Source organism: Rana temporaria, chromosome 4 (assembly GCF_905171775.1).
Source record: "Rana temporaria chromosome 4, aRanTem1.1, whole genome shotgun sequence".
NCBI classification, from domain to species: Eukaryota; Metazoa; Chordata; class Amphibia; order Anura; family Ranidae; genus Rana; species Rana temporaria.
The window spans coordinates 453384151-453401802 of record NC_053492.1 but is presented as its reverse complement, the minus strand read 5'-3'; the positions used below and the strand labels follow the sequence as shown (position 1 = coordinate 453401802).

The 17652-nt window shown below is 42.1% G+C and overlaps 1 protein-coding gene across 3 annotated transcripts in view; it reads left to right on the top strand.

The window, feature by feature from the left end:
• Positions 1-17652, top strand: part of FBXO11 (F-box protein 11) — a 107467-nt gene that overhangs the window by 47417 nt on the left and 42398 nt on the right. For 2 of the 3 annotated variants that reach the window (XM_040351590.1, XM_040351588.1), the window contains exons 3-4: positions 10578-10659; positions 12594-12738. In XM_040351590.1, the coding sequence (XP_040207524.1) occupies positions 10578-10659; positions 12594-12738 (227 nt within the window). The remainder of the gene's footprint in view (positions 1-10577; positions 10660-12593; positions 12739-17652) is intronic. The other variant, XM_040351589.1, reaches the window with a different exon arrangement.

Here is a 17652-nt window from a genome sequence, read left to right as displayed (position 1 = left end):
AACCTACTTTAGACAACCACAGAAGTCTGCGTGACTCATCACATTTAAAGGCAAAAAAGATTATTTGTGAGTTTCAAAGGATGTGTTGGGTGTGAATTGCTTTCTCCATATTTTCATTGAATGTTTCAGCGCTGGATTCCTAATTTATTTATGGTGGTCAAGAGCAGTCCATAGAACGGTGTATGTTATGGGCTTAAGCAGGTATGCTGACCCAAAATGAGATATTAGAGGTTAAAGGGGTTGTAAAGGTAAAAAAAAACACTTCCCTCAATAGCTTCCTTTACCTTAGTGCAGTCCTCCTTCACTTACCTCATCCTTCCATTTTGCTTTTAAATGTCCTTATTTCTTCTGAGAAATCCTCACTTCCTGTTCTTCTGTCTGTAACTCCACACAGTAATGCAAGGCTTTCTCCCTGGTGTGGAGAAAGCCTCTTGAGGAGGGAGGGGGCAAGCAGGTAAGTCGGGACACTTTCTACTTTGCAGATGGAGAAAGGAGCTGTGTCTTAGTGGGCGTCCTGACACTCCTGCTCGTCCACTCCCCCCTCTAGAGGCTTTCTCCACACCAGGGAGAAAGCCTTGCATTACTGTGTGGAGTTACAGACAGGAGAACAGGAAGTGAGGATTTCTCATAAGAAAAAGGACATTTAAAAGCAAAATGGAAGGATGAGGTAAGTGAAGGAGGACTGCACTAAGGTAAAGGAAGTTATTTAGGGATTTTTTTTTGTTTACCTTTACAACCCCTTTAAAGAGGCCATTTGTGAGTCTAAGTAGTGATTGATAATATGTAGTATCACCAATCCCTCTTTGGACCTTTCTATTTTTTAGAGACTTTTGGTCTAGAATCTTGCCAGATGAACGGCATGCACTGTAGAATGTGTAAGTGAATATTAACTGAGTGAGCCCTAAGTGGGTACGGCAGTTTGGGAAGCGGCGTCATCTTCAGGGCTGTTATCCTTTCCAGCCAAGATATCTGCTACTATGTCCAGGATTCACGAGTGGATGTTTGCCACATAAAAGAAGCGCAGTTGGCTGCATACAAAGTCTCGTAAAGGGTTCTCAGTTATTAATGACTGTATGGGTTAAATCAATGTAATGTAAAGCTGGCCATACATTATACAATTTTCTTATTTACTTTTCCTTTACCTTTATCTTCATGCATGTAGTGCAAGGGTCTGCACGATTGCATACATATTGAAAGTGTTTGGGTCTGACCTCCAAAATATATGGGTTTTGGTAAAATTTCTATTATGTATGGCCAGTATTGGGCTGCTTTCACACTGAGGCATTTGCAGGTGCTATGACACTAAAAATAGCGCATGTGAAGCGCCCTGAAAGAGCCTCTCCTCTTACTCCAGTGTGAAAGCCCAAGTGGAGCTGGCAGGACGGTAAAAAAAAGGTCCTGCTAGCCACATCTGAGGCGCTGTAGGAGCGGTGTATACGCTGCTCCTAAAACACCCCTGCTCATTGAAATGAATGGGCGGCGCTTTGCAGGCGGTTTTAACCCTTTTTCGGTCGCTAGCAGGGGTTAAGTGCCCTGCTAGTGGCCGAATAGCGCCACAAAAACAACGGTAAAAATAGTAATGCTTTACCACCAACGCCTCAGTGTGAAAGCGGCCTTAGGCTTTTAACAAAGCCAAACTCCAAGGTTACTTTTGCTTTAAATAGTTTATTTGGTCTAAGCAGGCCTAGACTAACTATTTTCTGTACTAATGCATCCGCTGTCAGTGCTGTATAAACTGTATTTTGGATCAGCTATATACAGCGCTCTATGCCGGAAGCAGTACAGGTCCGCTGTCGGAACAAAACCAATTCAGGCTGAGTGCTTCTCGGCCATTCACAGGAAGCTTTGCATTATTATGAATGAATACAATGGTGCAAAAGATGGAGAAGCCTTTGAGGTATGATCTGCCACTGTTTATAGTCTTACTACAGCACTGGTTTACTTTTTTATAGTTTTGTGAAGTTGTATCATGTGTCTGCTAGATGAAGCATATACATTCACCGGCCAATTTATTAGATACACCTGTTCAAATTGCTTGGTAACACAAATTGCTAAACCGCCAATCCAGAGACTCAATGCTGAATGGGGAAGAAAGGGGATTTAAGTGACTTTGAACATGGCACGGTTGTTGGTGCCAGACGGGCTGGCTTTTCAAAAACTGATCTGCTGGGATTTTTACACACAACCATCTCTCGGATTTATGGCGAATGGTCCGAAAGAGAAAACATCCAGTGAGCGGCAGTTGTGTGGTTAAAAATGCATTTTTGATGTCGGAGAATGGGCAGACTGGAGATGATAGAACGGCAACAGTATCTCAAATGCTCAATGCAACCAGGGTATGCCGAATACCATCTCTGAATGCATAACACATTGGACCTTGAAGCAGATGGACTACAGCAGCTGAAGACCTCATCGGGTGCCACTCCTGTCGGCTAAGAACAGAAAAGCTGAGGCTAAAATTTGCACAGACTCGCCAAAATTGGACGATTGAAGATTGGAAAAATGTTGCCTGGTCTGAGTCTCGAGTTCAGGTGCAATATTTAGATGGCCGGGTCAGAATTTAGTGTAAACAAAAAAAAAAATGAAAGCATGGATCCATCCTGCCTCAACGTTTCTGGATGGTGGTGGTCTAATGGTGGGGGATATATTCTTGACCATGTCCATCCCTTTATGACTCCAGTGTCCCCTTCTGATTGGCTCCTTCCAGCAGGATAATGTCACCATGTCACAAAGCTCCAATCATCTCACCACTGGACAATGAGGTCACTGTACTCCAATGTCCTCCACACTCGCCACATCTCATCCAATAGAGCACCTTTGGGATGTGGTGGAATTAGAGATTAGCATCATGGATGTGCAGCCGACAAATCTGCAGGAACTACAGTATGTGATGCCATCATGTCACTATGGACCAAAATGTCTGAGGAATGTTTCCAACACCTTGTTGAATCTATATCATGAAGAATGAAGGCAAAAGGGGTCCAACTCAGTACTAGCAAGGTGTACCTCATAAAGTGGATAAAAAAACTAAATGGTCGCACACCGGAGCTGTAAAATTGCTTGATGATGATCTTTATTGTCAAAAAACACAGACGGGTTACAGGAATTGCAGTTGATGCGTTTCACACGAGTGTAGCTTGCTTGTTCACAACATTGAGATGCTCTCCAAGCAGGCCAGTAAGAGCTTTTTCACACTGGCAGCACGGGGGCGTTGGCGGTAAAGTGCCGCTAAAACTAGTGCCACTATACTGTTTTGGAGGTGCTTTTCAGTTGCTAGTGGGGACGTTTTTAACTAGCTAGCGACCATATAAAGGGTTAAATGCGCCCGGCGCTATATTATATATATATATATATATATATATATATATATATATATATATATATATATATACATACATACACACACACACACACACACACACACACACACACACACACACACACACACACACACACACACACACACACACACACACACACACACACACACACACACACACACACACACACACATATATATATATATATATATATATATATATATACACACACACACACACACACACACACACACACACACACACACACACACACACACACACACACACACACACACACACACACACACACACACACACACACACACACACACACACACATATATATATATATATATATATATATATATATATATATATATATACATGCACACATACATATATATATATATACACATACATACATACATATACACATATACACACATACATACATATACACATATACATACATACATACATACATACACACACTTCATGCTCCTGGAATCTGTCCCCAAGTCGCCTCGTGGAGGAATATTGCACATTCTGCATATGACGTACTGAGTGTTGCAGTTATAAAAAGATTTACGGTAATTTGTTTCTTTTAATTTGAAAATGAGTGTACCATATCGCCCTTGATGATATTTTTACAACAACAAACATTCAGTGACCATAGTGGCCTTGAACCACTTCAGCCCCAGAAGAATGGCTGCCCATTGACCAGGCCATTTTTTTTTGCGATTCGGCACTGCGTCGCTTTAACTGACAATTGCGCGGTCGTGCGACGCTATACCCAAACAAATTGAAATTTGTTTTGGTGGTATTTGATCACCTCTGCAGTTTATTTTTTGCGGTATAAACAAGAGCGACAATTTTGAAAAAAAAACCCCACTATCTTTTAATTTAAATATCCCCACTTTAAAAAAAAAATGTCCTCAGTTTGGGCCAATATGTATTCTTGTACATTTGATAAAAAAAAACGCAGTAAGCGTATATATTTTTATATATTTTTTTTTTTTTTTTGCTAGTAATGTCAGTGATCTTTGATTTTTCAGTGGATGGTGTCGGTGTGTGTTTTATTTAAATATTTTTTTTTTACAATTTTTTTATTTTTTTTTATTTATTGCAAATTTTTTCTTTTTTAGCCCTGTTGGGGGGCTTTGGCGAGAACACACCTGACATCTCACCTTTGAGACAGAGAAAGGGACTAAGGACGCAGATTCCCCAGTCCCTTTCTCTGCAGCCTCAGCTGCACTGAAATTGAATGGACAGGAGACAGAAGCTCCTCTCCAATTTATAAACTGAAGCATGGTAAACACAGGTTACAATGTTTCAGTTATGTGAATGAATAGAGTCAGTGATCACTGACTCTGTCCATTCACATAAAGAGCCGGGTTTACCGGCTCATACCTCCGCTCTCCATCCTGACAGATTGGGGGCAGAGAAGGCCATGGACGGGGCCACAGAGCGCGGAGGGGGAGAGTAGCACAACGAAGGGGGACATGGAGCACGGAGGGGGAGAGTAGCGGAACGGGAGGGGGAAGCAGAGTGTGGATGGGGAGAGCAGCATGGAGGGGGACACGGAGCATGGAAGGGGGGGGGGGGCAGAGCGCGGACGGGGAGAGCAGTACAACGTAGGGGGACATGGAGGAGGACAGCAGCAGTACGGAGGGGGGACTGGAGGAGGAGGATACAGGGACAGTGAGCGGTCATCGAGAGGGGGAGAGAGAGGACCGGCTTTCAGACTTTGAAATCTATACAGGGTGATCGGTGCTTGTAACTCTCCCACCGCACACTGATTACCCTGACTGCCTAGGTTATCAGATGAAGCATCAGAGCATTTGCCCGAGTACAAGTACTCAGGAAAATGCTCGGTATCGGGACAACCCTAATTTTGACTGGATGTTGGTGATCGTAGCAGAAGTTCAGTATAAGAAATACACAGAGAAAATGACAAGGGGAGTGTAAAGGTGGGTGGGGAGTCTTCTGACCTCACGACTCCACCCACTGAGCTCCAGACAACAGACCCACCCACAGAATCTGCAGTTTTTCGGGTCTCATAACCAAGGGGAGACATTTGACAGGTAAGGATACATGCAGGAGGCATCTATATCCTTATAGATCAGCACTATGGCAGTAGTTTAGAAAGGATGAGAGTGGGTTATATCCACTTTAATTATTTTTATAAATGCAGCACTCGGTACGTCATATATGTTGTCGCATGCAGATCATGCAATGTAAAGAGACGCTCCACGAGGCGACTTGGGGACAGTTTCCAGCATCACCTGTACAGTATTGAAAAGAATATGTCCACTAATGTCACCCGACCTTTTCAATCAGTATCACAATGGCAGCAGTACAGCAGTGGGAGTGCAGGTTTTAGAAAAAGTTCAAGTGCCTAAAAGATTAGGATTTTCCATTTTCAATACACGCATACCATTTGGAATGAATTTTGAATGGGATATCTCACATTTTCCTAATTTGTTTTTTCCTATTCTTTTTCATCCCATCAGTGGTCGGTCCATTCATTTTGTCACACGGTACACTGTTCTTCACCTATGGTGACACGGTACCTCCGAGTTCTCACTTGTTTAACAATGCATTTTATTATAATCATGACATTATTTGTTTTTGTTCTTTGCAAATTTAAGTGGTGGTCCCTAATGCTCTGGGTACTCCCCAACCCCCCCCCCTTTTTTTTTCTTTCTACGTCGTGATATATTTCATGGTGTTTGTGAATCTGTGCATCCAGATTGATATAGTTTTATATGCATTTTTTTTCTTTCTTTACAAACATATGTATAGTGATCCCTTTGTTTATCTGTAGATGCTTACCACATATTTGGATGAATTTTATATTTATGCATTTATGTTTTACATCAAATTTTTTTTCTTGCACTTAGTTCTTTGAAGTATTTTTGGAGCATTTTTTAGTATATTCCATTATAGCTCCTTCTTTTTTTAATATTTTGAAAACAGTCTGTTGGCTATGTCTCTCCCCATGTCTTTTTATCCACTATTTATTATTTACACGTGTGTGTGTGTGTGTGTGTGTGTGTTAGGTGGATTTTTTTGGGTTCAATGTTTTTCTTCTCTCTCCTTTTTTTTTATTTTTTTATCTAGTTTTGTTGTGGTGTGTTTGTGGTTTTTAATCCATGAAATGTTGTTTTTATATAAATCAGTTGAGATTTATTTAGGTTTGCATGAGTTTCTCCAGAGCAGGTGGTGTTGGGTGTAGCCGATTCAGGTGATCACCTTAAATAGCCTGCTTGGAGAGCAAATCAATGTTGTGAACAGGCAAGCTACACTCTTGTGAAATGCGTCAACTGCAATTCCTGTAACCTGTCTGGATCTTGACAATAAAGATTATCATCAAGCAATTGTGCAGCTCTAGTGTGTGACCATTTTAGTTTCTTATCTATTGTGGACCGTGGTGAGCCGAGGTCTGCACCTGGTACCTGTTTGCACTCAGTCAGCCTGGAGCAGGCAGTGTGTTTCCTCTTGGCGTTGATCCTTAATAAAGAGGCCGGTGAGAATGTGACTGTTTACATTGATTTTTGAGGTGTAGTATATTCATGTATAAATAATGGTTCCTATGTAGCATCTTCAGAGGATTACAGAAATAATGAATTACCCTTGTTTCGTTAATGTCCCACTACTGCCTTAGCAGTTGTAATAAAGGGCTAGTTTAAAAACGATTGTACGTTTTGATCCCTGGATGTATTTCGAAGCTTGCATGTATTTGTATAGTGAATATTTGTAAATAGCTGGAAGTGCTCTTTGGGGATTTGTATTCTTCTATGTGTTAAGCATTTTTATTATTCATCATGTGATTCTCTTTTAAACTTTGTGCTGGTTTACTTTCACTGACAGAAGTGTCCTATCACTTGATTGCTAAATCCAGCTGTGGCACATGTGGTCATTGCATCATGCCCTTGGTGTTGCCAAAGCTTTCACTTACTGTAAAATGTATGTATTCCATGATGAAATAATGCATTTCCAGCTTTTCTGAATCCGTTGCGTGAGGGGCAAAGGTTATCAGACTGACAGTGTGTGTGTGTGTGTGTGTGTGTGTGTGTGTGTGTGTGTGTGTGTGTGTGTGTGTGAATTATACGGGGAGATTTACTGAAACTGGAGCACTCAGAATCTGGTCTTCAACTTTAGCTTGTTCAATTATTCTAGTGGAAAAGTAGATGGAAGTGGCTTCCTATGGGGGAATTGGACAGAGGGGAGGGGCCAGGAACACCGGCGGGGGGACATGGAGAGGAGGATCGTGGCTACTCTATGCAACTCCATTGCACAGGGCAGGCAAGTATAGACATGATTTTTATTTAAAATAAATGAATGACCTTTTATCGCGAAACCTCGGATTGCGAGTAACGAGCATTTTGCAATACGAGCATTTTTTATTTATTTTTTAAATCGTGACCTGCGTTGTCTTGCAAAATGAACAGGATTCAAGCCAAAGCGGTGTGCAATACAGTATTTGGCCAGAGGTGCGGGAGCCGAGCGGAGCCAATTGGAGCCGTTCGTAAATACTCTGTTTTCGAGTTCAGCCGAGGTGTCCCCGAGCCTTTCCCAGTATTTCCAAGGCTCTCCGCCCCCTCCACCCCCCATCTTTGGCCACATGCGCTATGGCATGCCAATAAAGTCAATGCGGGAACAAATTATTTTCTTTTCCATCGACTTCTATGGGGAAACTCGCTTTGATATGCGAGTGCCTTGGATTAAGAGCATTCTCTTGGAACGGAGTTTGCTCATAATCCAAGGTTCCACTGTACAATCGATGAAGTGGAGTTCCACCCAAAAGTGGAACCTCCGCTTATATGCCCCCCCCCCTTTTCAGTGTCACATTTGGCACCTTTCAGGGGGGAAAGGGGACAGGTCCCCTTCACCACTTCCAGGAGATGGGCCGCGACCCGATCACCCGGAGGTTTGGCCCCCTCCTCCTTCTCCAACCATCCTGCCAATTAGAAAGTGCAGCGTGCTTTGCACATGCGCAGTAAGGAACCAGCAGTGAAGCCGAAAGGCTTTACTGCCAGGTTCCATTACTAGGAATGGCAGTGGCAGCACCCAGGAATCGATCTGAAGATCAGCTGGGGTGCTGACATCACGGGCTCCCTGGACAGGTAAGTGCCCTAATACTGTAGCTGCCGAGTTTTTTAATTTATCTTCTCCCAGGCTGAAGCTTCTCTTTAATGCAACCAAACCTCAACCATATATGTATAAAAAAAACACGCTAGTTTTCCACTCGTATGGAAAAAAATCTATTTACATTCATAATTCTATGTTACAAGCTACCATACCTACTGAGTTTATCTTGTGTTCTGCATTCTTAATAGTCTTGTGTTTGTCCAGAAAATTGTATGCATGCAGTAACAAAAATCAGGTATCAGTAGTGTTATAGTGGATAAAAAAAGTCTACACACCTCTGTAAAAATGTCAGGTTTTTGAGATCTAAAAAAAAATTTGTCCAAGATAAAGTGTTTCTGAATTTTTCATCTTTAATGTGATTTTATAATCTGTGCAATTCAATTTAAAACAAACTAAAATCTTTAAAGGGGGGGCGGGGGATGGGGATGAAAAACTTAAAATAACGTGGTTGTATAAATATGCACAAACTAATACTTGATGCACCTTCATATTTTATGACTGCATTCAGTTTTTTGGGGTAGCACATCTGCATGGCACATCTTTGCCCACTCTTCCTTCCTAAAGTGTTCCAAATGTCAGATTGTGAGGGCATTTCCTATACACCGCCCCCTTCGGGTCACCCCACAGATTTTTAATTGTGACTCGGTTCTGGCTGGACAAACCAATGGCAACCACCCCCAACCTATAACTACCCTTTGCAGCAAGAAGCTGGGTTCTGGCTGGGCTATTCCAATACATTGATCTTCTGGTGAAACCCTTCTTTTGTTGATTTTTGTGATACACTTTGGGTCGTTGTTGTGCTGAAAGGTGAAATTCATCATTCCCTCCATCCTGACTAAAGCCCCAGTTCCATCTGAAGAAAAACAACCCCAATGCATAATACTGTCACCCCCATGCTTCACTGTGTGTGTGTTTTGTTTTTAGCTCTCATTCACACGAGGTGGACTCCGTTGATACGGAGTCTGCCAGCTCAGCGGGAGAACTCTCCGCAGATCTCTGCTGAGCCGGTGGATGACAAATCCCTCTCTGCTCACTGAGCGGGGAGGGGCTTGTGCAGCGCTGCTGTCTCCTATGGATCGATGTCCGTTCATCAGATCTCATCCGATCCGCCATGGATCGGATGAGAGCTCACATGTCAGCTCACATGTCTCCGCTGACATCTGACACTCCATAGGCTTGCATGGAGCGGGCGTTCAGGTCCGCCGACAAAACTGACAGGCGGACCTGAACGGTCCGACCGTGTGAAAGGGGGACTTTGTTTTTGTTTTTTGTTTTTTTGTGATGCAGTGTTTTGTTTTGCGCCAAATATACTTTTAGTAATGATGGCCAAATAGTTAATAATTATTCATTTTTTTGACGTGCTGGTAGCTTTAAAACCCTTTCCTGTTCTGTCCAAAATAAATCGAAAATGCTTGGGCTGGAATTTGGCTGCAACTTAAAGTGGATGTAAACCCTCACATATACCCAGCGAAGTGAACAGCCTCAGATGATGCACAGGGAGGAAACAAATCTCCCTACATACATTTTGCGTGTATATCTGCCTTGTACTTTAGAAAGTGCACATCTTGGAGATTTTTTTTCTTCCTGTTCAGCACTGGATATAGATTCTTGACATGGTGTGTGAGCTGATTGGAGAAAAGGCACCCCCCCCTCTTCCTTCCACATAGGCAAAGGAAGGAAGATATGTGCAGAGTTGTGCTGTGAATAGACAAGCCCTCAACGCATATTTGACTGGTTTCATTTCGGTTTTCTGAGAACATGTCAGAAGTTATGCTGATAACAGAAGAACGAAGCAGAAAGACATGGGCTTTAGTGCTTTGGATAGAGAAAAGACAACTACAGATATAGGTCAAATTTCATGAATCGGGTTTACATCCACTTTAAAGGAAAAGTTCACCTTTTGTAGCATGTTATGAATGGACTAGCCTCAGCTTATTCTTCAAGCTGTTCTAATTATTGTAACCTTTTATGTGGCCATGTTGTGGTCTTTGTAGTTTGCCTACATTGCTATAGATTTTTCTTGGTTAGTTTACATTTTGTTAATGGCATTTAACATATTTGGGGTGACCGCCTACTAAATCTTTCTCTGTTTCATTTTTAAAGGGTGCTTCAACTTCGACAACTGAAAACTTCGGTCATAGAGCAAAGCGTGCAAGAATATCTGGGAAATCCCAAGACCTGCCTGGTAAAATGACTATTTCAATTCCGTCTGCGTGATGTATTTGGGATATTTGAGAATGTTCATCCAATCACTTACAATGCAGAAAAAATATGTTGCTAGCACATGATCGTTTAATTTGAAGTGATTTCATATTCATCTCATTTACTAAGCTCAGGGACAGTACTTTTTGCATTGTGAAAAATTTTGAACAAGCCCTAATTTTTTCAGTGCAACACAGCGTATGTCTGTGCCAGTGTTAATTTGGTAGACGAAAATATTTTCGTAATAGTTGTTATGCCAGTTTAGTTTTAGTCATATTCAAGTCATCTCAACGGAAACTGAATTTTACTTTCATTTTCATCACTCAAAACAGGCGTATCACATGCAATGTCTGTCTGGCATCGCATTAGAATGAATCCAACCTAAAGTGGTCAAAAAGCAATGTTATTTTATACAAAACTTGGTTTTATTTATAAAGATGTTACTTGATACTTTTTTTCATTATAAACAAATAGACTTAAAGTTTTAATATTCAGGCAATATGTAGAATTCCGTCACAGACAATAGTTAATTTTTTTTTTTTTTTTTTTTTTTTTTTAACTGTAAAGTGGTTGTAAACCGAAAAAGCAAACTACCCTGTAAGACAAAGGCATAATGAGCTAGTATGGATCGCATACTAGCTCATTATATAAGATTATGAAAGATCGAAGCTGTTGCAGGGGTCCCCGCACACCGCTGTGACCGGCGACGCTTCTCCAGGAGTTCTTTCTGGATTTGCAGGCTCCTGCGCTGTTATTGGCTGGAGCCGCGATGACGTCACTCCTGTGCGTGTGAGGCACCGGCCCAAAACAAACGGCAGGAGCAGGCCGTTTCTTCAATACGCATTTACTGATGACGTCAGAGCAAGCGTATATGATATATCCTAAACCTGGTTTAGGAAATATTTACAGTACCTACAGGTAAGCCTTATTTCTCTTTCGTCCATTGACGGACAAAGCTTCCCTATACTCTTGACTGTAGGATTATGTTTCGTCTATTAGGAGAGGACTCCTCTCCTAATAGACGGAACATAACCCTACAGTCAAGAGCAGGGTTGGCAACTTTCAGTAAATTTACGAACAGTTTGTAAAATCTGTACATTTTGCATCTGTCCCTGATTGTCCATTACAAACATGTAGGCTGCATGTCCGTAACTGACATTCATTACAAACTGTTTGTAAATTTACTAAAAGTTGGCAACCCTGGTCAAGAGTATAAGGAAGCTGTGTCCGTCCATGGACTTCAGATAAAAGGATTTTACGGTAGGTTCAAGTGGGTTTTACTAGGTTTACAACCACATTAAAGTTGCACTTCTGTTTGTCAAAAATAAATATTTTTGTTTTGATACTGAAGATTTTAGTTGACTAAAATGCGACTAAAACTCAAAAGGCTATGACTAAATCGAAATTTGACATCATAATCAACACTGGTTGGTGCAATCTGCCTGAACGCACAGGGAAACCAGCAGGTCTGCACGCGTCTGGCTCCTCTACATTGCCGTAAACTCTGTGCATGTTCCAGAAAGTGAGGAGAAAAGTACATATTAAAATGCAACACACCATAACGTAGTGTATTGTGACGCACATGGGTTTACCTGCACTCAACGCACATTGTGTGATCTGCGCTCTTATCTGGGGTGCGTTTGTGCACTAGGGAGTAGAATGCCTACAGGTGTATGAAGTGAGATTTGGAAAGGTTGCTAATGTTCTGCTCACTGTCCTTGCTGGAAAGAAAGCTGTACCTGCAGACAGGCATCTCTCCATTTCTACTTCATCCAGTCTGTGGATCTGTGCTTCTTGCACCTCTTCTGCCCACTGCTGGTTTAACCTTCAGTAACCGGATACGTTTTTGTTACCACATATTATAAACTCTTTTGTTGTATGAAATCATCAGTAATTCTTATTCTCATGCTTTAACAGCAGCACCCGCAGAACAATACCTTCAGGAAAAGCTGCCAGATGAAGTTATGCTGAAGATCTTCTCTTACCTATTGGAGCAGGACCTCTGCAGAGCAGCTTGTGTGTGCAAGCGCTTTAGTGAACTTGCAAATGACCCTATTTTATGGTAAGTGTTTGTTTGAGATTATGGAAATCCTTTCTTAGGGAAGGTTGCTACAAGACTATGGGTTTTGTACTCTTAGATTCTGACACATTTTGGTATATTATTTGTATATCTGCTGGAAAATTTCCGCCATACTTTTCTGCTTTGTTCTCACTTCTCCCTACAACCCAAGACAGATACATCTGGTTACTGACAGTGGTGAAAACTGTATGCATGGTCAGATCACTTTCGGCTACATTCATACTACAACCTCCATCATGCCACACCCAGCACTCCTCCACAGTAAGCATACACTGAGAAAGGGAAAGCGGACATCTTGTTGCATCCACTGGAGTTTTGCATTTCACACTTATTTTTAACAGTAAACGGGGCTTATATGGTGGAATACAGTATATAGAAATCTGTCTGACTATTTACATGTTGCATTATAAAAGCAGCGGTGTTCTGTCGGATTGGCAAACCTGTGAGATCAGCAGGCTTGCCGCTGCTTTTAAAATCCAACATCTAAACAGTCCGTCGGAATTCGAAATGCTGTATTGAAATCCAAAACTCTGGTAAGTGTAACAAGTTGTCTGCTTGTCGTCTCCTCAGTGTATCCTTCCTGTGGAGGTGTGCGGGGTGTAGCGAGATGGAGGCGACAGAACGTCCCTTTCCGTTACAAATTCTGACGGTTTGCCTAATCTGACAATCACTGGCTTTAATTTCTGAATGTGAATAATTTATTTTCCTGCAGACAGTTGTTTTAAAATGTATTTCCACTTTGCAACAAATTGGGATTATCTCTGTTTTCTACATGCTCTCATTCATGTAACTTAAGGGCGAAGTATAGCCAAGGCTCGTTTGGCTGTGCTTCTCCTGTGGCTCACAGGGTGCAGTTCGTTCTGCGCTTCGATTACCCATTTTCAGCAGACATCTGGCTGAAGCCCGATGTTGCCTGACGTTGCAGAGCCGGTCCAGACTTGGGCGAGTTTGCGACAATGGAGTCGGGATCTGGCTCGGCCTCGCAACAAGCCGCTAAGAGCCTGAGCCAGCCACTCCTGCCCCCTCCTGTCCAGTGCTCCAGTGAGCTGAGGGTTTGGGGGTGCAGAGTAGAGAGCCGATGACTGTCAGTCAGCAGCTCTCTGCTCGGGAACTGTAAGAACTGAGCAATTTGGACTGATGCTGTATCCACCTGGGTAAGCGTGATTCAAAAAAAAAAAAAAAATCCCCATACATCTCCAGATTTTCTTTTCCAATAACTCCAACGAAAAAAAAATCCTACATTATTTTCTTTGTTTCGAGGTGGCTAGGCAGCTGTGTTTGCCATGATCAACCATGTCTGTACCGGCAGATCTCATTCTCAAATGTAAACTAGATTTGGACGCTTCTTAGCCTTTTGTTAGGATAGAGAATTTAGATGCTTACCACCTTCATTGTATGTTATTGGGAGGAAGTTCAGCCCGTCCTAACCCTTTTTATTGGGACAGACTTACTCTAAATTTAGAAATGCTTGCAGTCTCTCATAACACCTTTCACAAAGAAACATCTAAAAGGTAATAAAACATTTGCAAAAAAAAATAGTTCAGGTATGCTCTGAGAATGGGAGCACATAACAAATATTTTGGGGCTTTCTCAAATTTGACTGCAAAAGTGAAATACATTTTAAGCGTCATGGAATCTGCTGTGACTGTACACTGGAAAAACTGCATGTGCCATACCTAGACCCCACACCATAGACATGGGTTGTAATACTGCTTCAGGCCCTTGATCAGTGATGGCGAACCTTGGGACCCCAGATGTTTTGGAACTACATTTCCCATTATGCTCATGCACTCTGCGTTGTAGTTCTAAAACATCTGGGTTGTCAAGGTTCGCCATCACTGTCCTAAATCCTGCTTGGCCAGTCACCTCAATACTCCGTGCAGTTTGTGTACTTGGCCACAGGGTGCTATACAGGTTCAGGGCCGTTGTCCATCTGTATGGGACTCAGACCCTGGAGACTCCTCCGGGGATATGTCTACTGGCGATGGGCAAAGCCTGAACCCTATTTAGGGACTAGCAGCATGGACAGTTAAGACCCGTTCACCCTGTACTGGACTGAAACTTTAGCCTCATTTATTATAAGTTTACTGAATTGTATTCATTCTACGTTACAGCTATTAGAAAACTGAGAATTTGTGTAAAAATGATTCACTTATGAAGTGTTAAACTTTAGTTAAAATCCAACCATTCAAAGCTTAGTCTCAGGTAGATGACTTGGTGTTTCATTACACCACTGGTGAATTACTACCACCCCTGCCTATAGCCCTTTATAAGATACTCGGGTATTTCCTACCACCCTTTTGCCACAAGGACTTACAAGAATGGTTGACACCCGAGATGCTGTGTACTCTCTCAAAAACGCACCCCACTTCCACTTGCGGGAACTGGGGGTCCCCCAGGGTGGGTGTGTCCTCTAAAGCTTGCCAATGTCTAATCACCTGAAAGTATGTACCTATAAACCATGGTGCATGAATATATTGCCTGTACTGTACTCAAGGGTATTGCATTTGAAGAGAAGTAAAAATTCCCTTTTTGTTTCCTGGTTTTGTTTAAATGGGTTCTAAAGTCAGAATTTTTATTTATTTTTTATACTAATGCTTTCTATTCATTAACTAGTTACCGACCGCCCACCGTCGTTGGACGTCGGCACTTTAAATATGGATATCTCGGTAACGGCAGCAGCTGCTGCTACAACCGATATATTCATCTCTTCAGTGGGCGGTCCTGTCAACGATAACGGTGGTCTCCGCAGCGGATTCGCAGCGAGATCGCCGTTATTGGTGGCGGGAGAGGGGCCCCTCTCCCGCGCCCACCGCCGCTTACCGTAGCCGTCGGTAGTGGCGGAGGCGATCGGGTGCGCTCGGCGGCTGACTGGGGATGCGAGTGAGGGGAAAAATTTCCTTCACCCGTCCCCATAGCTCTGCTGGGCGGAAGTGACGTCAAAACGTCAGTCCCGCCCAGCGTCTTAAAGAAACATTTTTTTTTTTTTTGTCATTTGAAAAAATGACAGTTTCATTTTTTTTTTTGCTTTTAAGCCTAAATATGAGATGTGAGGTCTTTTTGACCCCAGATCTCATATTTAAGAGGACCTGCCATGCTTTTTTCTATTACAAGGCATGTTTACATTCCTTGTAATAGGAATAGAAGTGATATTTTTTTTATCTTTTTTATTTCAGTGTTAAAAATTGTAAAATAAATAAAAATACGGAAAAAAAAATTTTTTTTAAAGCGCCCCGTCGAGCTCGCGCGCAGAACCGAACGCTATGAAAACGGTGTTCAAACCACACAAGTGAGGTATCGCCGCAATCGTTGGAGTGAGAGCAATAATTCTAGCCCTACTCTGTAACTCAAAAAATGCAACCTGTAGATTTTTTTAAACGTCGCCTATCGAGATTTTTAAGGGTAAAAGTTTGACGCCATGCCACGAGCGGGCGCAATTTTTAAGCGTGACATGTTGGGTATGGTTTTACTCGGCGTAACATCTTTCACAATATATAAAAAAATTGGGCCAAATTTATTGTCTTATTTTTTAATTTTAAAAAAGTGAATTTTTTCCAAAAAAAGTGCGCTTGTAAGACCACTGCGCAAATACGATGTGACAAAAAGTATTGCAATGACTGCCATTTTATTCTCTAGCGTGTTAGAAAAAAATATATATAATGTTTGGGGGTTTTAAGTAATTTTATAGCAAAAAAAAATGTTTTAGTCTCGTAAACACCGAATCTGAAAAACAGGCTCAGGGCTTAACTAGTTAAGATGAAACTTTGTGTACAGCAGCCCCCCTAATGCTTACCTGAGCCCTTTCTCAATCCAGTGATGTTGCACTAGAGCCTCGGCTGTATGGGACTCTCCCTCAATGGCTGAGACAGCAGCGGGGTGCCATTGTCTCAGTCAGTCGGTGAGCCGAGGAGAGGCCCAACAGAGCAGCAGCTTGAGTGCCCCCATAGCAAGCCGCTTGCTATAGTGGGTACTCGGTAGGAGGGAGGGGCCAGGGTCGTCGGTGAGGGACCCGAGAAGAGGAGGGTTTGGGCTGCTCGGTGCAAAACTACTACACAGAGCATACCTTACCGGCTCTGTGTATACCTAGTTTGTTTTTAAATGGGGAAAAAAGCGAGACTTTATCACTTTAATGTATGACCGATGTCATTGCTTTACCTGGGTCTTGGCTTGGAGATTCTTACACTCACTGCACAGCTATGGACGGACTAAGCATGGCCTTTTAGCTGTGTAAATTGTATCGCTGGCACCAGTTGATTTCTTTTTACATCTTCTGTGTAGTGCATCTTTTGGATTTCCCATGGAAATAATTGGACACTTTGACCCCAGAAATCCATCTAAAAACAAAGCTCTGCCTTTTACTTGGGTATATGCATAAGGGTGAAGGTTTTAAAGATCTGGCAGGATCGTCCCCCCTTAATAATGTAATAGAATTCATTTGTGTGGAGCTGACAAAGCACAAATCTGTTAGACTTGAGAAACCTGCAGGTTCTCCTAGATGCTGGGGCTGCTTATGTAAGCCATAAGTGAAAAAAATACTGTTGAAATTTGGTTAAAAAGGGATAATAGACACACACGTGAAATAACACTTTTGTTTTGTGCAGTTCAAACTACAGCCCGGTACTGATAAAGATTGTCGTGACCTCTTCATGCTACCAATTGCTGTAGTAACTGCATTCATTCTTTTGAAAATGGAGATCATGCACTAAAGATGCGAATGTACTTATCATGACTATAGTTGTGATAGCATGCAAAATTGTGACAAAGTGTATGGAGTAATCGCTTTACTATAGTAAAGAGCTTGCTTTAACAATAAAATGACATTCAGTGTTCCAAGTAGGTATTTTTCGTCTCAGAAATCTAAATGAATTCTTTCTGTGTGGAAATTTGTTTCCAGCT